Source organism: Nematolebias whitei, chromosome 11, assembly GCF_014905685.2.
Source record: "Nematolebias whitei isolate Nwh7 chromosome 11, NemWhi1, whole genome shotgun sequence".
In the NCBI taxonomy this organism is placed as follows: Eukaryota; Metazoa; Chordata; class Actinopteri; order Cyprinodontiformes; family Rivulidae; genus Nematolebias; species Nematolebias whitei.
The window spans coordinates 44,900,239-44,923,538 of NC_056508.1; the positions used below are offsets into that span (position 1 = coordinate 44,900,239).

Sequence of the window (23,300 nt, forward strand, 5' to 3'; positions counted from 1 at the left end):
TTTTCTTTTGCTGTTCAGCTTTTAAGAAGTAGATTCATGGAGTACAAGGAGAACATGCTCATAAGTGGAACCAACTGAACGCTTTCTTTGTACCCTCAGACGTCTCTAAATCTAGTTTATATCTTGTTTTGTTTTTTTTATTTATCTTAGCAGATTTACTTCAATGAAAGTCATTATCCTGAACGTTTGCGTTGCTTTTTTTGACGTAGGCCTTGAAAACGTTGTGAGATTAGCCAAACTTGTCTTGAAGGTTTGTGTGTGTTATCTAATCAGTTGTTCAGTGTTGTTTTGTCTTCAGTCATCTGTAACGTGTTTTATCGCTCATAATTTCTTGGCTCTTTGTAGGTTATTATGACCTTTATTTTATTTTATACAATGTTGACATTCCTTTTGGAGCGTAGCCGTTTTATTTCTGTAGCTGACATCTTGCTGCTCATGTAGTGCAGGAGGAATCGAAGGTTTTTGTTGTTTGTAAGTAGATTTGCTAGAATGAAGCTGACTCTCCTGATCTGTGTCAGGATGCTGACGGACTGCAGGGACCCCACAGCGCAGCTCGCTTCTCTCACATCCTGCAGAAAGATGCCTTCCTGGTGTTCCGCTCCCTGTGCAAACTCTCGATGAAGCCTCTTGCTGATGGACCTCCAGACCCCAAGTGCGTAGCTTCATTTAAAGATATTTTTAAGCTGATGTCGGTGAACATGAACGGAGCTCTGCGCAGAGCCTCGTGATCGTCCGCAGGTCAACTCGGCGTTTTCTGTCCAGGTGTGACTGTCATCTCCGGTTACTGTAACATTAGGCAGCTGGCCGGTCGGAGGAAATGGGTCAGAGTGAAATGAGCTCAGGGAGAACGTCACACAGTCTGGCCCTCGTTAGATATCACACTGGATTGTTTAAACTCTACTCTATATTGTACTTTAAAGACTCTGTGTGAATTCTGCTTCAGCATTCTCACGGCTCTTGTTTTTTTTTTTTGTCGTCTGTTTTTTTGCTGTTTGCACGTTGCTGTTTTAGCCATGCCTTGAGCAAAACATTCAGCTCATTCAGGAGACGGTGGTTATGACTCCTGAATGACATGTTTTACTCAAATACGTTGAGATCTCATAAACTGAAAAACGTTTTCTTTGACGTCAACTTCAACGTACTTGCTCTGTTTTTGTCCCTTTTTTTTTTTTTGCTGCTGCTTTTGGCCTTTAGCCGTCTCTGCTGAGATCTTAGCTAAGCTATCCTTTAGCTACTTTGAGCTATCCTTTCAGCTTTTAGCCACCGTTTACTACTTATCCAACTTATCCTTAGCCCCCATGTTGCCTTGCATGAATTATGGGTGCGACTTTCAGCGCAAACAGGACAATATAATCATACCGCTGACGAGGACGAGGGACGGAGGACGACCTGAAGAAGTGACCGCAGATTACAGCTACTAGCATATTAAGCTACTTCACTGACTCGGTTCTTCTGACGGTGAAGCGATGAACAACCTGAAAAGCTCTGAGGTGTATTAATATCTACACAGTAATAAGGATGTTTTGTTAAGAGGTGGGACACAATCTTATTTACCTTAAAGCAGCCACAGAGACCAGCCAAAGCCTTAAAGTCCTCCATCACTGAGCTTGGGTTAATTGCAGATAAAATCGTAACGCTGAAGACGAACAAATGCTACAATGTTGTGCCCTCCATACACTTAAAATCATAGTTAATATTCTTGTGTTCAAGGGAAACTCTCTAAATGATGTTTACTCAAATGAACCACTCACATGGCAGGTGAAGATTTATCTCCGGCACAATTTTACGTGCAAGGACGGATCTAGGAGCAGTTTTCATTCAGCCTTTATTTAGACGGGTAAATCTCACTGAGCCTCGAGGACTCATTTACAAGAGAGACCTGAGTTCACATCAATATGCATTAAACATATACGTGTGCATCTGAAGCCCGGTAACGATGATCCGCAAAATGCTGTATTTTCGCTCGCTCACGTTTTATGTCCTTATCAACTTGACAAAGTTTCAGTGGGTGTCCTCGAAGCCAGCTGTAGTCTCACGTGGCACTCCAGGCCTTCACACATACAGTCCACGGTCAGGGATAAGAGCGTGTTTATCCGTGTATATCCATAACTCCATAACCTTTTACCAAAATCCTCTGACACTTGTCACACTGTTTTCAATCCTTCTGAGGAGCCGGTGTCTCTTCTCCGGTGGTTTATTTAGTCCAGCCACGAATAAGGATGCAGGTTTTCCTCCGTCGGCCGTTTGTCAACAAAGTGAAATGAGCACACATACAGAGTTTTGGGTTTTCTCTTCAAGTTCACATTTTTCAGTCACGTTCTTCTTAATTCCTCATCTGTAGGTAGGAGATGGAAACTATACCACTTTTCACAGGAACACTCTTTTTGTTTTGGGCCCGTGTTCAGAACCCTGTTGTTGTAGCCACTGTTTTAGTTTGGTCTGGTTGTTCCTGCAGCCGTGAACACAACAGGTACCTGAACTCAGCACGGCTATTTGAGTAAACTTTCTGCTAAACTGTAGGCAAATACTTTCAAATAAACTGCGGTCCATGCTCTGCTACCATAATTAACCAATACTTACTGCTACTTCCTGTTTGACAGGAAGTTGTACCCATAATCATTTATACAATACAGCCCCCAGGACTAAGGTGGATGTCTACTGTTCTAACACTTTTGGCTAGCATTTTGATACTTTTCACTTTTAGCTAGCCTTTTAACGCTTTTTCCAACAATTTTACTATTTTTATCTTGTAGCTAGCCTTTTGCTACATTAGCTTTTAGCTAGTGTTTTGCAACTTTTGACTTTGAGCTTTAAAATTCAGTTCACCTTCTTTCAGCGCTAGGCGTTCACACTGTGTTTAGCGAAAAAATATTTTTCTTTAGTTAAAACGGACGATTCTTGTTTTCGACTGAGAATAAACGGTTGTTATCCTCTGTAGGTCTCATGAGCTGAGGTCAAAGGTCATCTCCCTGCAGCTGCTGCTGTCCGTGCTGCAGGGTGCAGGGCCTGTGTTTCGCACCCACGAGATGTTTGTGAACGCCATCAAACAGTATCTGTGCGTGGCACTGTCAAAGAATGGCGTCTCCTCTGTCCCCGAGGTCTTCGAGCTCTCTCTCGCCATCTTCCTCACCCTCCTGTCCCACTTCAAAGTCCACCTGAAGATGCAGATTGAGGTAAACGGCACAGACAAACACGGTCTTCATCTGAAATTTGTGATCATTCATCAAGCCAGACTTTCTTTATCTGAATGGATGAAAGACTCGCATTGATTTTTCCCCTTGTCTTCTGTACCTCAGGTGTTTTTCCGGGAGATTTTTTTGACCATTTTGGAGACGTCCACAAGCTCTTTTGAGCACAAGTGGATGGTCATTCAGACTCTAACACGCATCTGTGCAGGTAAAGACACCGACAGGAGCCCCCGCAGAGCCACATTAAACATCTCCTGCAGTGTAGGTTTAATAGTTTTAAACATTTCTGGAGGTTATTCTGAGTTTGCCATTCGGAGAGACAGTTTATCCACAAAAATGAAAATGTTGATCTAGAAGAGCTGAGATTGAAAAAGCTTTTGATTCTTTTTAGTCATCTTTTGTTTACTGAACGCTTTTAACTTGTTAATATATATATGTTTTTGTATTACTTTAAAATGGTCAAAATAACTGTATCCCAGCAAACAGATGTGTAACTGAAGTCCAGCTGTGCGAGTACCGAGTCGGCATTCACACTGTTTAAAGTTCGTTACGTATGATTATTGGCATCTAAACTACTTCAGCATGATTTTAGCTACTTTAACCATTTTGGTTTCAAAACGTTCGTCTCATTCAGGAGATAAATGCGATGACTTCTGTTTTTTTTTTTATAATTTTTATATTTTTAAATTTTTTATTTTACCTTTTTGAATTTATTGAAATAAACATTTATTTTAGCTACTTCTAGCTTCTAAGTTCTTGTTTTGCTAATTTTTAGTTTAAGCTACTCTTTTGCTAATTTTATCCTTTAGTTCGCATTTTGATGGTTTTTGATACCATTTTGCATGATTTAGCTTTTACCTACTATTTGTCAATTTAAAGCTTTAGTTACTGTTCTAATGTTAGCTTTTAGCTACTGTTTTACAGGTTTTAGCTGAGAGTTAAGATTAGCAAAACAGCTAAATGATTAAGTGAGCAAAAAGCTTTTTGCTATTGTCATTTACTGAAGATTTAGCTAACATTTTGATCCTTTTATTCTCTAGCTACTGTTTTGCTGGTTTTGGATTTAAGCTGGTTTTAGGTTTTATCTACGACTTGGCTATTTTTTAGTTTTAGCTACTGTTTTTCTTTTAGCTGCTGCAACAGCTGATGCGCAGGTCACCAAGTGTTTCATTACAACAATAAAATGTATTTGTTGTTATTAATCTGTTGACTTCAGCTGTGCATCGCCTCAGTTGTTTATAAAAAGAACAATCATTTTGTTTTCCTTCTCTCAGATGCCCAGTGTGTGGTTGATATCTACGTAAACTATGACTGTGACTTGAATGCTGCTAACATCTTTGAGCGTCTTGTCAACGACTTGTCCAAGATTGCTCAAGGCAGGAGTGGTCAGGAGCTCGGGATGACTCCTCTGCAGGTACTTTCATTAAGTGTCACAGTGACGCCGGCAGGTTCACACATTTCATTTATTTGTTTAATAAGTTTTCACTGCAAGAGTTACAAAATTTTCTAATTTGGAGTCATTCAGTTGTATTAACTGGAATTTATGGGAATGAACCTGGAGTTTAAAGTCTTGACGTTGACCCTAAAAGGGATTTTAAATATAGTTGTTGGGCAAAATAATTACTGTAAACTTAATTTAGACTACATTAAATTTTAGTGCTACACCCTAAAACTTGAGAAATGGTCACCTGGCTGTCTAGGGACAGATGAAAATAGTTACGTGTAAACGTTTAGTTCAGAGTTGTACATAGTTCTGTTGTGTAATGCAATTTACCAAAATTTTTTTACTATATTTTATGCTAATTAAAAAAAAAAAGTCAATTGTAACCAAGTAACAGAGAAATACGTTTGTTCAATGAAATGTGAGGTTTTCTGTACGGATTTAACATGAAAAATTATGTTTATAGCATGAATATTTTAGTTGTGTTCATGAATTTTAAAAATAATTACAACAAAAATAAAATTAAAATGTTAATTTGTTCTCGAAATGTTGTGTGCTGATGTCTTTAGTGATGTATTCTCATGCAAATTGGATTTTGTTACTTTCATAACCATTGTCAAACTTTTATTTGTCCATGACAAGTCAACATTTACACACACATATGTATATGTGCATGTATATATATATATATATATATATATATATATATATATATAATATGTATATGTGTGTGTGCTTTTGTCTAAATTATTTTCAGTTTCACCCAATTCCCATAATTTCCATGGAAAGCCTCTGGAAAATTCCCAGAAATTTTCCACCCCTAATCACAGCGTATAGTTGAAGATGAAAGCATTTGTAACCAAAGTGTTGGAGTTTGGGACTTAGCTTTTGGTGTGACTCCTGCAGGAGCTGAGTTTACGTAAAAAAGGCTTGGAGTGTCTCGTGTCCATCCTCAAATGTATGGTGGAGTGGAGCAAAGACATGTACGTGAATCCAAACCTTCAAGCTAACCTTGGTAAGAGGACTGCACTAGGGTTTGGAGAGTGAGGCTCTGCGTGTGTCGTTACCCGTTTTTTTATTTTGTTTTCAGGTCAGGAACATCCGTCTGACTGTGAGGGAGGAGAGCTGAAGCTCCCGGAGCAGATGTCAGGGCGTCGAGACAGCATCAGCTCGCTGGACTCTTCCTATTCCAGCGTCCCCGCCTCCCACGCCGATCACCCGGAGCAGTACGAGGTTATCAAACAACAGAAGGAGATCATCGAGCAGGGCATCGATCTGTGAGCTCTCATTCTCAGCCTGTTTGGAAATTATTATACGCATTAATTTGTGGACTGCCTCGTATAAGGCAGGCACCTATTATTATCCACCTGACTTGGGGTTTCTTAACTTTATTTATTTATTTATAGCCTACTCTTCGGTCAACCGAACCGCAATGTGTCCTCCACAAGTTCTCTATCAAAACGATCGTCTCGTCACCTTGATGTGTGCTGTTACTTTTATTGGCATTTCGAGTTGCCATGCGACATAATTTGCAAACGAAGACGCCATTTTTCCCCATACAAAACGCCTGACAGAACACCTCTCACACTATGTGCTGCCGTAAGGGTCGCATGACTTAGAGTGGAGAGCTCCCTGAAGAAAACTTAGAAAGTCACTGTTGGATTTGTTTGAAACGCACAGAAAGTAATCATCAGATGTACCTCTAGGACTGATTTAACGTTTGGAGCTATTTTGATTCAAGATGGCTGCCACAGCTACCTCAGCAAACACAAAATTGACTAACTCACTGATTGCCATATTGAGCTGAAATTCGGTATAGTAGTAGCTGAGAGTAAACCCGAATACACAGTACTGTCAAAACTTTAAATTGGCAGCAGCGTAGCAGTCTCCATCTAAGGTTCTCCAGGAACCTTCTAGTTCTATTTTTTATTGAGCAGAGAATATTTACAGTTCTGTACTTGTCTGGAGGAAAATAATAGGTTTGTCCTTCTGTTCCCACTAGATTCAACAAGAAGCCGAAGCGTGGTGTACAGTACCTGCAGGACCAGTGCATGCTGGGATCCACGCCTGAGGACATCGCTCAGTTCTTACACCAGGAGGACCGACTGGACACGGTGAGGGCTTCTGCATTTTCACTGCGTTATTACAGAAAACGTTAATTTCTCGAGGTAATCTTGTTTTTGTGTGTTGCAATGACAGACGCAGGTTGGGGAGTTTCTTGGTGAGAATAACAAGTTCAACAAAGAGGTGATGTACTGCTACGTGGACCAGCTGGACTTCTGCGGCCGGGACTTTGTTTCTGCTCTGAGGACGTTCTTGGAAGGCTTCAGGCTGCCGGGGGAGGCCCAGAAGATTGATCGGCTGATGGAGAAGTTCGCTGCTCGGTACCTAGAATGCAATCAGGGGTAAGGGCTGTCGTAGTACCGAGTAACAGTTTGCAAAGGTTTATCTGTGTCTGTCTGAAAGTTTTTGTTTTTGCAGACAGACCTTGTTTGCCAGCGCGGACACTGCATACGTGTTGGCATACTCCATCATCATGCTCACCACAGACCTGCACAGTCCTCAGGTATATTATTTTTTTTAGGCCTTCAGCAATAAAAATAATCATCTGAGTGTTAGATCTGTGGATTCAAAGTCTTTTTACAACCAGAACTCTCTGTTTTTAACAATATTGTAGATAAAATTTTCTTTAAAAGCCGTAATCGCAGTCCTGTCCGTTTTTGTTTTGAACATGTTTAAAACTCAAGCAACACGAGAAAATGTGTGTCAGGTTTTAACGAGGAGCATCTCCAACATGCTAAGAGTTGTATTTTGACACTTGCACTGTAGCTCTCTTGTCAGAAAACATTAGAGGCTACAACCCGCACACAACTATAAGTTGTGCGTGATTTTTAAATACTAGCTCTTCAAACACGGCCATGCAGCTCGCTGGTCATAAACTCCCTGAATGTGAAACTTCAGCTGAAAATGTGCTTATTTTCATGCCATTTTAAGTCTCCAGCAATAACATCCCAGTGATCTACTACCTTAAGCAACACATTTAGACATTTTAGTTTTGGTAAAAAAAAAAAAAAACTTGTTATAACATTAAATTTGTAATTCAATAAAATGTTATTTGGTTCTGTAAATATTGAGATGGAAATGTTAAATGAAGTTGTGAGACGTTTATAGTTTTGTTAAAGCATCTGCACTGCTTCTTGACGTTCTCCTTTAAAGAACCGTGTCGCGTTTTTGTTTTATTTCTGTAGGTGAAAAACAAAATGACAAAAGAGCAGTACATCAAAATGAACCGAGGCATTAACGACAGCAAAGATCTGCCTGAGGAATATCTCTCGTCGATATACGACGAAATCGCAGGCAAGAAGATCGCCATGAAGGAAAGCAAAGAGTTTTCCATCACCCCGAAGTCCAACAAGCAGAGTAAGTTCTTGCTTTTTATTCAGGATTAATTGATTTGTACAACGTTGACTTTCTGAAAAGAAAAATAATCATCTGGATGAATTTAGCTTTTTTTTCACAAAAACCATGAGAAAGATTGTAGCCTTTCTTTTGCAGATGTGGCCAGTGAGAAGCAGCGCCGTCTGTTGTACAACATGGAGATGGAGCAGATGGCGAAGACCGCCAAAGCTCTGATGGAGGCCGTCAGTCACGCTCAGTCACCGTTCTTTAGTGCTACACACCTGGAACACGTCAGGCCCATGTTTAAGGTAACACTTTGGACTTTTATATATATATATATATATATATAAACAGATTTAAGAAATTGTACTAAAAATAGATCTATGCAACAAGAAAGGCTGCAAAAACAAGTATCCAGAGCATGAGGAAAAAAACTAGACATATAATCATATGTCTTCTGTTACGTTTATTTTAACTAGCGGGTTAAACTGTTTATACTAAATAAACCATCAGTTTTAAAATCTACATCTACGTATGATTTCTGTGTTTTACAGCTTGCATGGACCCCTTTACTGGCAGCCTTCAGTGTAGGTCTGCAGGATTGTGACGACCCAGAGGTGGCCTCGCTGTGTCTGGAAGGCATTCGATGCGCCATCAGGATCGCCTGCATCTTCAGCATGCAGGTCTGGTGACACATTTATGTCCTGTTCTATACCTAATGTTTGAAATAGAAAAAGAGAAGTCCTAGCCTCAAATCCCGGACGAGCCCCCAAATATATTATTGTCATTGTGTCAAGGAATTGCTCAAAGGACATAACATGGAGTACAGACAGCTGCAAGTTTAAGATGATATATAAGAATGTTATTGATTCCAGAGGAAATTGTTAGGAATTTTATTTTAAATAATTAACAAAACCAAAGCGGTTTGAGGCTCCACCAAAACAAACGCAAGGAAGAAAGCGTTAAACCAGCCAAGTAGATGACTTTTTGATTCAAGCTGCTTCTTTAAACTTATGATCCCTAAACTAAACCAGATCAGCTAGTAATACCTAAACCAAGTTGGTAATTAAAACATTTTGGTTAACAAAAATGACAATGGCCCAAGGCTGGCATCTATAGACGAAAGAGCGAGTGGAGATGGAACGCTCAACCAGCAACCATCAGTCATGGAGCCAACCCCAGTAGCCTCCATCCTGCCTTCAGCCTCTCTCTAGCAGAGGATGGTGTGACTTTGAAAGGTCCTGCCATCCAATCAGGACTTGAAACTGAGGACAAGTTGAACAGAAACTCGTTCACAAAATTCCAAAGTCCATGCTCAATAATCCAGGTATAAAATCCAACAGTGTTCAGTCAGGTCGGAGGGCGAAACATCTCGGCACAAAAAGAAAAAGAAACCGTCCAGATGACCTGACTGAACATTGTTGGATCGTTAATAAAATGTTACAGGGGTACGTAACGTCATGAGTAAGGGAGATCATTTTAGTTTTTTTCTGTGTTGACCATCATATTCAAATGTTTAAAGTCATCTTTTAAGTTGAATTTAAATCCTGAGCAGGTGGTGACCGGCCTTTTTGTTTGCAGTTGGAGAGAGATGCGTACGTTCAAGCCTTAGCCAGATTCACACTGCTGACAGCCAGTTCCAGCATCACAGAGATGAAGCAGAAGAACATTGACACCATTAAGACCCTGATCACCGTGGCCCATACTGATGGAAACTACCTGGGGAACTCCTGGCATGAGGTGCAAAAAGATATTCAAACATGTGTTGCAATTTTGCTAAATTAAAGTCTTTTGGGTTTGTGTTTCTCTTTATCATCAGGTTTTTATGAAGCTTTTTTTATACTACCTGTTTTTTTTTTTTGTAGATCTTAAGGTGTATTAGCCAGCTGGAACTTGCCCAGCTGATTGGCACAGGGGTGAAGACGCGCTACATCTCAGGGGTGGTTCGGGACAGGGAGGCCACCATCAGGGGCTTACCTCCTGGTACTGAGGAGTTTATGCCCCTGGGTCTGGGTAGGTCACACAACCAAACTTGTATACACAGTTTACCTTTATGCAACACCTTCTTCAATACATCTAAGGCTACATTCACACGGCATGCAGGTTTTAATTGACTGATTTGTCTATTTTCGTAGGGATTTTTTTGTTTGTTTGTTTTGTGGGTGGTGGTTCACTTATTTTGAATGCAGCTGCCATCAGACTTCAATGTAAACAGTCTAGGCCCTAAAGCAACCCACATGTGCATAAAAAGATGTAATGTCACATGCAGTACGCTTTGTTTACAGAAATAAATGCGGATGCTACACGTTAGCATGTGTGTATCAATTCTTGAGTTGTTGTGCAGCCTTAGACAATTAAATTATTATCTGACGTGATTGTTTCCTCTGTTTACGTGTAAAGTTGCTGCTTTCCATCTACTCCGACTTAGAATTGCATTTCTGAAATGAGAGTGAAGTACTGAAAAAAAGGAGAGAAAGAAGCTATCGATCCCATCAGGGCAGACGAGGCTGTGCATTGCATTGGAGGACGACTGCTCTAACCACTCAGCCACAGCCGCCCCGTACCACATATAAACATGACCTGGGTCGGATTTAAAAATATCTGATTTGACATGTTGAGACTGTCAAATAAAATCAGATATAGGTCCCATATGGGTTTAAAAAAAATCAGATTTGGGCCACTTTTGTCTACATTGTAGTCGTAGCCTAATACACACATTTATTTAGTTTTCCTGACATTGTTGTCTGTGCATTCAGTGTACTTTTTGCTCATGTTGTGCTTTTGCTGTTGCAGGAAACCTGGTTGGAAATCAGGACAAGAGACAGATGGCTCACATTCAGGAGTCCGTAGGAGAGACCAGCTCTCAGAGTGTGGTGGTGGCTGTTGATAGGTGGGACATCAGTAAAAATATGCACAACAAATACTTTCTGTTGCTTCAGATATTAAAGCTGTGGTCTTTTTGCAGGATCTTCACTGGTTCCACAAGACTAGACGGAAATGCTATTGGTGAGTTTATCCAGCATCATCTACATTAGGTCCGTGTTTGAAAGTTGGAAAAGTATTCATACAGTTTGTCTTTTTTTTTCCTTCTAGTGGACTTTGTCAGATGGTTGTGCGCGGTGTCCATGGACGAGCTGGCCTCGGCGCACCAGCCGAGGATGTTCAGTCTGCAGAAGATCGTGGAAATATCCTACTACAACATGAACCGCATCAGGCTGCAGTGGTCTCGAATTTGGCAGGTTATAGGAGATCACTTCAACAAGGTCAGTGACGTAAGAGATCCTTAAAGCGTGAGTTTGAAGGATCATCACTATTTATTTATAATAATTTAAATGGAAAAGGTCAGTGTGCTATCAGTTGATCCAAAAATGCAAAGCAGCAGCTAATCTTTTTACAATATACCTTTTATAAAAAGGCAGATATTCTTCCAGTTTTCTACAAGATTATATATATATATATATATATATATATATATATATATATATATACTCTCACTGGGTTTGCAATTATTTGATGATTGGCATTCACAAAGGAGGCTCCAAAACAGGGGTGCCCACACTTTTTCATCATGCAGCTCCTTTTAAAATGACCAAGTCAAAGTGATCTACCTGCTATAAGAACCATTTACATGAGAGCAACCTCTGGAAACTTTAGTGTTTTTTTTCAATGTGTAATAAACAAAATAATGAGCAGGTTTACATGAAAACACTGTAGTTTCCATGTCAGTCGGGTTGCCAGATAAGGAATTATGAACTATAGTACTGTAGCTTTAAAATGATGGTATTTTGACCTAAACTGTCATATGTGCTGAGTAAAAATATTCTAAGATGAGGTGTGTGCTGTGTTTGTTGAGCATGTGCACAGAAAAGGAGGGAGTAAATAAGACATTTTAATTTTATCTGGTTTACCCTGATGCATTCACCAGCTGCATTCATCGTGCCTGCAGTGTCTGCATGACGGTTACGCCCAAACTGGTGAATACGCTAACGTCTCTTTGGACCCTGGATTTTATTTGATCCTACATGTGATGGCAGGGCGGCTGTGGCTGAGTGATTAGAGCGGTCGTCCTCCAATGCAAGAGTTGGGGGTTCGATTCCACCAGCAGTCACATGCTGAAGTGTCCCTGGGCAATTGACACTGAACCCCTCATTGCCTCCGATGTGTGTCCCATCGGTGTATGAATGTGATAAAGCTCTGATTAGTCTTTGTATAGATCTAGTAGAGTTCTGTATTAATGGGTAAATGAGGGCACATATTGTGCTGTAAAGAGCTTTCAGTGTCTAGATTAGATCGAAAGGAGCTCTATAAGTACAGTCCATTTACAAGCTGAAAAAAGGGTGAGTAGTACAAAAACACTGCTCTCTGCCATTTATTATTACTGTTGTTAGTGCAGAAAAACTTTGAACTGCAGCCGTATGTACTGCACATGTATACAGTATATATACATTTCTTAATTTGTTTTTGTTTCAAACTTGTCTGATAGTTTAAATTCAGCACTGCCTCTTCGATGCTCTGTAGGTGGGCTGTAACCCCAACGAGGATGTTGCCATCTTTGCTGTGGACTCACTGAGGCAACTTTCCATGAAGTTCTTGGAGAAAGGAGAACTGGCCAACTTCCGCTTCCAGAAAGACTTTCTCAGGCCTTTTGAGCACATCATGAAAAAGAACAGGTGATTATTGTAATATAAATAGGATATGGGAGGAGTGCAAACTCTTAAGAAGTAAAAGTGGTTCAAAGAACTACTTACTCTTAAAAATGACACCATTTATTAATTTATCCTATACTGTTTATTATAAATGCAAATGAAAGACCTGTTGAGGGTTTTCAGTGAAACATTAAACACAATATGCTTCTTAATGGAAAATTTAATTTATGCTGACATAGAGGTCCAGGCATTCTTGTTCCTTTAAGACTCAGAGTTCAGAACTGAATAAGCCTCTTGGATAAAAGGTGAACCATCTTCAAGAAACACGGAAAGAAGTCCAGTTTGTGTCAAACATCTAGAAATATGCTCTGTTAGAAAAACACGTCGCTTCACCATGTTTCTTTGTCGCTGTTCAGACTGGTTCATGCTCAATCAGCCAGGTACCAGTTGGTGGGGAAACCGTTTACTGGAACTCCCTAGACCGACGGAGCGAAATGTCTATAAAAAAGAAAAAGTCCAGATGACGTGACTGAGAATTATTGGGTTCAGACTGGTTGCTACAAGGAATTTGACTGCAAGAGGTCGGCTCTGCATTTTATAGCATATAGTCACCACAAAAAACAAAAGAAACATTGAAAAAGACAATGTTGTCCTGTAATTTTCTTTGATTTATAAAATTCTGTCTAAACATCCATTTATACTGAGAAGGATTTTAATACACAGTCTTTATCTTTAATTGGTCAGTAGCTTTTAGTTTTTACTTTGAGATGTCACTCCTGCTTATGTGACGTCCACTGCTTGACTCATGATGGACTACTGCATTAAATGTGGTCCAGACTACCTCCATATGTGGTCTGGGTCCTGTATTTAGCTCTGTTCAGTCGCAGTCTGATGGATAACCGTTTTAAAGAACGTGTCTGAACAGCCACTCTGCATTCGTTCCCTCAGGTCCCCCACCATCAGAGACATGGTGATCAGGTGTGTGGCTCAGATGGTGAACTCCCAGGCGGCCAACATCCGTTCTGGTTGGAAGAACATCTTCTCTGTGTTTCACCAGGCTGCTTCTGACCACGATGAGACCATAGTGGAGCTGGCTTTCCAAACGACCGGGTACATCGTCTGTGAGTATGCCTGCACACCGCCCTGAGGTGCTCACGTGTGGCTGAGAAGATGAAAGATAAGAAATGTACTCGCCATCCGTCTAACGATGGGTGTTGTAGGTCTGATGTGATTTTATTTTTTTCTCTTTCTCATTAGTGAACACCTTCCAGGAGCACTTTGCCGCTGCCATCGATTCTTTTCAGGATGCTGTCAAGTGTTTGTCAGAGTTTGTGTGCAACGCAGCTTTTCCTGACACCAGCATGGAGGCCATCAGGCTCATCCGACACTGTGCTAAATACGTCTCCGAGAGGCCACAGGTAGGCTGTCCGTGTTTATTCATCCTGCTTGATGTTTGTTTTTGGAAAGTAACTTGATAAAAGCGCATGACGTATCTGCGTCCAGGCCCTGAGGGAATACACCAGTGACGACATGAACGTTGCTCCCGGGGATCGGGTCTGGGTCCGAGGCTGGTTTCCCATCCTGTTTGAGCTCTCGTGCATCATCAACCGCTGCAAGCTAGACGTTCGAACCAGGTAGCAAAACAAATCAGTCCAAGAGTTTAAATGTATTTTTTGATGATTATTTAAAATGAGACAAAGTTGAAGCATATTGCAATCTAAGCACACAAGTGTGATGGACACTTTTAGAGTGAGATAAATTTTAACTTAATGGCCATTATAAATAGATTTTTAGAAAAAATAATACTTCCTCTTTGGATTCAACCTACTCATCTTTAGATATTTTATTACTAACATACCTTTTAATAACCAAGGAAAGGGTACAAAACACATTAGAAATTATTTAATTTTCTTATTGAAGTGAAGTTAATCGGTAAAAAGAATGTAAACAAATGTGCAAAATAACGTTTTTTAACAGGAAGGTGACTAAATTATTTTTAGGCAGAGACTTTGACCTTGTTGCAAAGCCACACATCTGCTGATATCCTTAAAAAAAGAAAGCTTGAATTATTATTTTTTGTTATTAAAGTTTGAAAGCTGCTTGGATTTTAGATTGTGCTTTAAAATATGATTAACTAATAATATTACTTTCACTGTAGCCTGATGCTTGTTTATTTTTTAGATTAAAAATGGGAAAAAAATATTTTTTATAACCTCTCAAAGTTTTTATTTTATTTTTATTTATTTTTATGCTTGGTGTTTATTTTAAAGAGTTCAAGCTGATAGAATGTCTTCTTCAAAGTCTAAATCATTTACAACTTTTATATTTTTAACAAAAACCAATTAAAGGTAAAATGGTCAAATGCTGTTTAATATTAACACTTTAGGTTTGTAAATAAATAAATAAAATGTCCTGATGCTCAATAATCCAGATAGATGAATCTAACAAGGTTGAGTCAGGTCCTCTGGACCGATTCTTCTTCATTGAAACGTTTCATGTATTTTGTGGTTTAAAAGCCACTGGGACGTTATGTTTAGAAAATAAACGTCTCAGTTTCTCTGATACTCCCTCAACATATGGAATGACCACTGGTCTGGGTCTGGGTTCCTCCTTTTCACCTGATGGCTGACTGGAGTCCTGTTTGGGTTTCTTCTCTGCTTTCAGGAAGGCCCAGTTAGGATATCCACATTGCTCTAGAGCCTGTCTTGTGTAGGATTTCTCCTTCTGCCTGGCTCCTGAGCTAGTGGGGACGCTGTCTGCTCTGTGATACAGAGTCCTGATGACTCCTAACTTGTGCGCCAAAGGGTGATGGGAGTCAAACTTCAAATACTGGTCTGTGTGGGTGGGTTTATGGTACACCAAATGGCTTTCATCTGAGCCTCACAACTTGTGCTCACTGGAACACAAATTAGGAATTATCAGGACTCTCTACCACAGAGCAGACAGCGTCCCCAAACATTGCTGAGGCAGGCTGAAACTTTGATTCTGAGTTGTTCTGCTTCACCCTCTTTAATTTTGTTGTTGCGGATGGCTGATTCTGTGGCTGTGATCATCTCCACCAGAGAAATTCTGCTTGGTGCAACTGCAAAGTTTGACTCCCATCACCCCTTGGAGCACAAGTTAGGAGTCATCAGGACTCTGTATCACAGAGCAGACAGCGTCCCCACTAGCTCAGGAGCCAGGCAGAAGGAGAAATCCTACACAAGACAGGCTCTAGATCAATGTGGATATCCTAACTGGGCCTTCCTGAAAGCAGAGAAGAAACCCAAACAGGACTCCAGTCAGCCATCAGGTGAAAAGGAGGAACCCAGACCCAGACCAGTGGTCATTCCATATGTTGAGGGAGTATCAGAGAAACTGAGACGTTTATTTTCTAAACATAACGTCCCAGTGGCTTTTAAACCCCAAAATACATTACGGCAAAGACTGGTTCATCCCAAAGATCCAGTCCCCCGGCACAAACAGAGTAATATTGTGTATGCTGTTCAGTGTCAGGAGGGCTGTGATCAGTCTTACATCGGGGAAACTAAACAGCCACTGGCCAAAAGGATGGCCCAGCACAGAAGATCAACATCATCAGGCCAGGACTCTGCGGTCTACACTCATCTCCAGGCCAGCGGTCACTCTTTCAGGGATGAAGATGTTCACATCCTGGACAGAGAGGAACGATGGTTTGAGAGAGGAGTAAAGGAGGCCATCTTTGTGAAAATAAACCGTCCATCATTAAACAGAGGTGGAGGCCTCCGGGTTCAACTGTCCCCCTCTTACAATGCTGTGATTGCTAGTATCACTCAGCCCTCTGTGAACAGTAAACAGCCATCAGGGAACTAACGATCGATAGTTAGACTGATAGTCCTCCTTTTACATGTGAACAGCTAGTTCTGACTGTCAGCATCAAACTGGTTGATCCACGAGAAGGTGCTGCTGATGTTGCAGCTTCTCAGACTGAAGCAGTTTTTTGGATAAAAGATGAAACATTTCAACAAAAAAGAAACCGTCCAGAGGACCTGACTTCATTTTTAGATTTTTCTACCTGGATTATTGAGCATCAGGACTTTTGTGTACAGTATCATAAAATGAAATGTTGTTTTATTTATGCATAAAACATAATTTAATGTCATGAAAATGTGACATTGGCACGACTTTTTACATTTTTACAGCTGCACAAATAAAAATAAAAGCTTACCGATAAATTTCTCCTGAAAAAGCTCACGAAGTTCATGGATTTGACTTTGCATAAAATGTAGGGAACTGTTTTTGGTCACTTGTTTTTGTTATGATGCACCAAAACTGATATTCTGGATTGTTGTCTTTTGTCTTGGACAGAGGTCTCACAGTCATGTTCGAAATCATGAAAAGTTACGGCCGCACTTTTGAGAAGCACTGGTGGCACGACCTCTTCAGGATAGTTTTCCGCATCTTTGACAACATGAAGCTTCCAGAACAGCAGACCGAGGTCAGAGTTAAATAATTAACATTTGCATAAACATTTACTCAAGAAGGGGAAATGAAAAGACTTACTGATGTGTGGTGACGTTTTGTTTGCAGAAAACCGAGTGGATGACGACGACGTGCAACCACGCTCTGTACGCCATCTGTGACGTGTTTACACAGTTTTACGAGCCCCTCAGTGAAATCCTGCTGGAAGATATTTTCACACAGCTGCAGTGGTGCGTCAAGCAAGGTGAGCGTTTATCATCAGGACTGGCATCATTCTCCTGTTCCTCTTCACGTCAGTGAGCGCTCAACAATACTTGGGTTGTGTGCGTTTATTGGTTACCTTCTGTTTGCAGAGGGGATGAATGTCTGGCACTGAAAACATTATTAATGTATGGGTGATTTATTTTACATTTTGACACAGGATAATGTAAATCTTTAGAATATTTCGCAGCGTTATTCATACAGTTTAGTTAATGTTTAAAATGCTTCGTTAATTAAAGTGATTCTAAATTGCACGCTTGAGGTGAAACGGTTAAAAAAACAGCATGAAATGTTCTATATGGGCTACAAACAGGAAGCATGTGATATATGTTGGATGAAAATTTCCTCTTTTCATTTTTCTCAAAGAAGCCGCACTCGAACGTGAAGATTTTTAACTGGTTTTACTTGCAAGGCCAGACACACAACAGGTTTACACAGATGTAGAAGTTCTACGTGCGTGGAGCCCAGTTACGAGAATCTGCACCGGCCAGTGTGCGAGAATTGTTTTTATATATATCTTATCAGCTCGCTCAAAGCAGAGGCAGGCCCTGATGACCTCAGCCTCCCAGCTGCACATGCACGATCAAATCGGCTCCTCTCTGAGCAAGAAAATAACTCTCTGGTAACTCACAAACAAGATTCAACGTTAATTTGACATTAGTTAGTGATAAACATCCATAAACCTTGACCGAAAATCCCCTGACAATATAAAGTTGTATTACTCGAGCTTATCGAGAACAGAAGTTGTCACTTGTTTATGTTGTTGTTTATGAACCAAGGTTGACCCTTGCTTCCCTTTTAGGAGGAACTCCGTTTCAGTCCAATAAGACTTTTGCACATGGAAGGACTCGGGATGGTTGGACGGCTCCACCACCTGAAACACGGTTATCTGAGCTCTGAGGCACTCCGTTAAATCTTTATAAGAGTTTAACTTCTATAAAGTGCAGCTGCAGGAAAGCATGCTGGTGATATTGTTGATTGTACTGTGATTATATCAGGTGTAAACATTTCTCCCACTCTTCGTTACGATGCACGTGCTTTAGTATTTTGGCCAATAACTGTGACCACTTAGAGCAGCGGAGCTTCATCTGGTTGCCAGTTATGACTGGTTTACAGCTGGTGTCTGCAGTTTATTGCAGTTGTTTGCAGCATTGGTGTTTTGCAGTTTAATATTACGAAGAATAGGATTTTTTGATATATTGTGCAGTTTTCTTTCCAGGTTCTGTCTCTTCATGTTGCCAGCTTTTGGGAAGAAAAAAAAAAAGCCACAAAAACTACAACCCCTGACAAAAACTATGGAATCACCACTCTTGGAGAATGAATGAATAAATATATATATTTTTATTTTATTTTATTTATTCATTTATTTTTAACTCCAAGCTTCTTGCAATAAGAACCAATTAAAAAAAAAAAAAGATAAATATAAAGGAAACTGCTTTATGCACCAAAAAGAAAGAGACGTTCTTTAGATGTTATGTCCATTTGTCGGCATGAAGCTCACTATTTTCACTACGGTACCACGGTTGTCCTTGGTTGAAAAGTCTTGGCTGTCGTTAGAGATGTTCCAACGGTTTGTCTGCAGCGCGTGACTTTTGAAGCTGCCGTCTCTTGGTTGCAGATAACGAACAGTTGGCTCGGTCGGGGACCAACTGCCTGGAGAACTTGGTGATTCTGAACGGGGAGAAGTTCAGCCCAGAGGTCTGGGACGTCACCTGCTCCTGCATGCTGCAGATCTTCCAAAACACCAGCCCTCACGTGTGAGTATCAAACCTATCAGTTTTTAGATCGTCTTAGGAACATTAGTTCTTTAGGCGTTACTGCGTTGTGGGTAAATCTTGCTGCTCCGTGACAGAACACAGCTGATTCCCAATCTCTGTGCACTTTTCACATCAGCTTGTTGACTTGGCGACCGGCTGGACAGGATGAGGAAGCTGGTGACAGCAAGCACTTTGTAAGCAACAACCAACTCAAACAGTGACGCAAAGATATCACGAACCCACAATGAGCCGCTTTAATTCAATCGTGAAACTGCAGCGCTGACCTGTGGTTGTGCCGTTTGTTGCCGTTTGTGTCCCAGGACGCTGATTTTGACAGTCAGTCCCAGAGCAGCTTTGACAGAGCTCTGTCTGAGAGAGGACACAGCCAAATGTCCAGCGACGACACCTGGAGGGGCAAATCCAATGCTAGTGTGTACACAAAACTCACACTCGTCTTTTGATGATTTTAAATTAAAATCTGCTTCAGAAATAACATTTTCACTGTTTCTGCACTCCAGGAGTTTCAGACCAGAGGCTGTTTGCGGGGCTCCTGATTAAATGTGTGGTGCAGCTTGAGCTCATCCAGACGGTGGACAACATCGTCTTCTTCCCCGCGACCAGCAAGAAGGAGGACGCTGACAACATGGCTGCCGCACAGGTAGACTCTCAAACACCTGCTCTGTCTGTACTCGCTTGAAAACATATTTTCTTGATGGCCGTTGCGAAGAAAAGGTGACATGTTTTTGTTCAAGTCTGTGTTTGTCTTTTAGCAAAAAGTCTCACGAACAAGTGGACAGATTTTAATGAAACTTGCAGAAAATAATAAATGTAAATCTACAGCTGGTTAACTTTTGGAGTCAACACCGGTCAAGATGGCTGCCACAGCTACACTAAAATGCCTCTACCTCAGCCAGTTAGACAGATATTTAGCTAATGTTTGGGGTGGTAGTAGTTGAAAGTCATCCTCAACACGTTTTTTCGGCATCAGCTGGTTGTGCAAGATCTCACAATATTGCATGAACCTAACGGGATTAACAAGGTTGGATCAAAACAACTCTGTCATTAAAGTCTGTCAGTCAGATCTGATTGTTTTTTACGTAAACCATGTTTATTCTATTTAAAGTATTAATCTGATGGAAAGGGATCCATGCAAACACAGCTAGAGGGGAAACTAAGACGTTCGGCTGTTATGGGTTTCATATTCCCCCTCAAAGAAACCCTTTCTTTGGAAAAGCCCCATGAAAGAAAGTTTGCATGTCAGATTTAACCCTAGGGACAAAAAGAAACGTACGACTGGTGCGCTGTAAAATAACCCGACTGTTTTCCAGCGCGATGCTCTGGAGGAGTCGGAGGCCGAGGGAGACGAGTCTGTGAAAGATCAGGGCATGTACCCCCACATGACGTCAGCACACCTCTTCAAGCTGCTGGACTGTCTGCTGGAGTCGCACAACTTCGCCAAAGACTTCAACTCCAACAACGAACAGAGGACGGCTCTCTGGAGAGCAGGTAGAAGTCCTAACGCTTCACAATAATTTCGCGTCGAACCGTTCAAAATGGAGAAACTGATCAAGAGGATATTGTCTGGAGGGTAAAAACATGAACGAGTCCACTTCTGAGTTGTTTTAACAGCTGCTGCTTTCTGCTTCTGCTCTCAGGATTTAAGGGCAAATCTAAACCCAACTTGTTGAAGCAGGAAACCAGCAGTCTTGCCTGCAGCCTGAGGATCCTGTTCAGGATGTACTCTGACCCGAAGCTGCAGGACTCGTGGCCCGACATTCAAACACGCCTGCTGCTGTGAGTAAAACATTAAAGAACGTCACGTGGCATCGCCTACTGAGGCTAAAACTGCACTGTCGTTTTGTGAAGGACTATTTGTAACCACAGATTTGAACACATGTTACTAAAACAGTGCAGGATATGTTGTTAATCTAAAAATAAGTGTCTTCACGAGAAGGAAAAAAGTGTCTGCTGGGTTTTTCAGTGTGTGAAAGTTGAGATGTTTAGCTTTAGCTATCATTTTACTACATTACCCTGATACTTTCATCGACTGTTCTATAACTTTAAGCTACAGTTTGGCTAATTGTAGCTTTTAGTTACAGTTTTGCTAGTTGTAGCTTTTGGTCACTGCTTTGTTAATCTTAGTTTTTAGCTACTGTTCTGCTAATTGAAGCTTTTTGCTGCTGTTCTGTTTATTTTAGCTTTTAACTACTATTTTGCAAATTTCAGCTTTCAGTTACTTTTTTTAAATTTAAACTTAAGCTACTATCTTGCTGATTTAAATTTTTAGCTACTATTCTGTTGATTTAAGGCTTTAGCGACCACTCTGTTATTTTAAACTTTAAGCTACTATTCTGTTGATTTAAGTTTTTTGCTACTATTTTGTTTATTTAAAATTTTAGTTACTATTCTGTTGATTTTAAACTTTAGCTAGCATTTTGTTTTTAATTTTTTAGCTACTAGTGTGTTGATTTAAACTTTTCGCTGCTATTCTATTGATTTAAGCTTTCAGCATCCACTGTTGTTTTAAGCTTTAAGCTATTGTTCTGTTGATTTAAGCTTTTAGCTATTGTTCTGTTGAATTGAGCTTTTAGTTACTATACTATTGATTTTTAGCTCTTTGCACCACTCTGTTCATTTATTTACCATTCTATTGATTTTAGCTTTTAACTACCTCTCTGTTGATTTAAGCATTTAGCTACTATTCTGTTGTTTTTTGGCTTTTTTTTTTTTTTAACCCCCGTTTATTTAAGCTTTTGTTCCCATTCTGTTGAGTTTAGCTTTTAGCAACAGCTTAGCTAATTTTAGCAATTAATTACAGTTTAGGTAAGTTTGGTTTTTAGCAAGTTTAACCTATTTTAGATTTTAATTTAGCTGATTTCAACCTTCAGTAACATTTTTGCTCATTTTAGCTCTTTCAGTTGTTCTGTTCTGCGTGTCGTTAATTATTCCAGTTATGATTCGTACAAAACTCTCATTTTGACCAGTTGCAGAACTCGTTAAAACGTTCAGGCTTTTGTTTTATAATTTTACAACTAATACATAAAATAACGAGTCTTTAGAAACGTGTATAAATGAACTTAGCTGCCAGCTCTGCTGATGTTTTTATTAGCAGTTGCTTGTTCTGTTTTTGAACGCACCAAGCACATGTTGTTAATAATTAATGAGTCTGTGATTTATAGTGGCGGCTGATTCAGTCACCTTGTTTGTCAAGAAGCAGCTGCTCTCACTACCCTTTGTGCTTCTATGATCGTAAAGACATTAAAGAAACAAAGTGTTCCTTGAAGGAATGAATATCGCCCGCCGTCTTTTATGAATTTTACACTGAGATTATGTTGTATTCAGAAATGACAGACTTGTTGCTGCTTTGGTCAAACTTCTCTCTCTCTCTCTCTGAAAGACGGATTATTTTACTGACGCGGAGTGTCTCTGCCTTCTTTTCCAGAGTGTGTACCGAAGCTCTGAGCTACTTCATCAGCCTGACCTCGGAGAGCCACCGAGAGGCTTGGAACATGCTGCTGATGCTGCTGCTCACCAGGACGCTTCGGCTGCCGGACGACAAGGCAAGAGCACACCGACGGTCCACTGACCGCAAAACACCAGCCGGAGGTCGAGTGAGGAAGAGCTGGACGGAGGAGGAAGAACAGGGAGGGTTTAACTAAACTCAAAACAAAAATAAACCAGAATCAAAAGACGTCAATATGAGCTAAAGATGTTTAATTTTCTGGTAAAATGCAGTGGGAATTCTGAGCGCTGAATGGCTTAGCTGAAAATTATTGAAGCTGAAACCACGTTGGTGAAGCTAAAAGTAGAAAGTAACTAAAAGCGAAACATCGCAAAAAGTAGCAAATTGGTACATAAAAGCTAAAAGCGGCAAAACAGTATCCAGGAGCTAAAAGTAGCAAGAGGGTAGATAAAAGTAGCAGAAGGCTAGTTAAAAGTAGCAGAAGCCTAGCTTGTGGTAGAAGAAAACTAGCAAAAACAGAAGGCAAGCTAGAGGTAGCAGTAGACTAGCTAGAGTTAGCATAAAGCTAGCTATAGGTAGCAGAAGGCTAGCTAGAGGTAGCACTAGGCTAGCTAGGGGTAGCAGAAGGCTAGCTAGGGGTAGCAGAAGGCTAGCTAGGGGTAGCAGAAGGCTAGCTAGAGGTAGCAGAAGGCTAGCTAGAGGTAG

The 23,300-nt window shown here is 40.5% G+C and overlaps 1 protein-coding gene across 1 annotated transcript in view; it reads left to right on the forward strand.

The window, feature by feature from the left end:
* arfgef2 (ADP-ribosylation factor guanine nucleotide-exchange factor 2 (brefeldin A-inhibited)) overlaps positions 1-23,300 on the forward strand; it is a 36,666-nt gene that overhangs the window by 11,912 nt on the left and 1,454 nt on the right. Inside the window, exons 9-38 of the mRNA XM_037685036.1 lie at positions 519-652; positions 2,939-3,173; positions 3,297-3,396; positions 4,463-4,602; positions 5,536-5,644; positions 5,720-5,906; positions 6,632-6,743; positions 6,829-7,034; positions 7,111-7,195; positions 7,878-8,049; positions 8,185-8,336; positions 8,583-8,711; positions 9,610-9,768; positions 9,894-10,041; positions 10,822-10,918; positions 10,994-11,034; positions 11,122-11,291; positions 12,547-12,698; positions 13,623-13,795; positions 13,932-14,092; positions 14,178-14,308; positions 17,001-17,130; positions 17,223-17,358; positions 18,994-19,132; positions 19,269-19,326; positions 19,453-19,561; positions 19,651-19,790; positions 20,461-20,638; positions 20,788-20,926; positions 22,575-22,692. Of these exons, the coding sequence (XP_037540964.1) occupies positions 519-652; positions 2,939-3,173; positions 3,297-3,396; positions 4,463-4,602; positions 5,536-5,644; positions 5,720-5,906; positions 6,632-6,743; positions 6,829-7,034; positions 7,111-7,195; positions 7,878-8,049; positions 8,185-8,336; positions 8,583-8,711; positions 9,610-9,768; positions 9,894-10,041; positions 10,822-10,918; positions 10,994-11,034; positions 11,122-11,291; positions 12,547-12,698; positions 13,623-13,795; positions 13,932-14,092; positions 14,178-14,308; positions 17,001-17,130; positions 17,223-17,358; positions 18,994-19,132; positions 19,269-19,326; positions 19,453-19,561; positions 19,651-19,790; positions 20,461-20,638; positions 20,788-20,926; positions 22,575-22,692 (4,140 nt within the window). The remainder of the gene's footprint in view (positions 1-518; positions 653-2,938; positions 3,174-3,296; positions 3,397-4,462; positions 4,603-5,535; positions 5,645-5,719; positions 5,907-6,631; positions 6,744-6,828; positions 7,035-7,110; positions 7,196-7,877; positions 8,050-8,184; positions 8,337-8,582; positions 8,712-9,609; positions 9,769-9,893; positions 10,042-10,821; positions 10,919-10,993; positions 11,035-11,121; positions 11,292-12,546; positions 12,699-13,622; positions 13,796-13,931; positions 14,093-14,177; positions 14,309-17,000; positions 17,131-17,222; positions 17,359-18,993; positions 19,133-19,268; positions 19,327-19,452; positions 19,562-19,650; positions 19,791-20,460; positions 20,639-20,787; positions 20,927-22,574; positions 22,693-23,300) is intronic.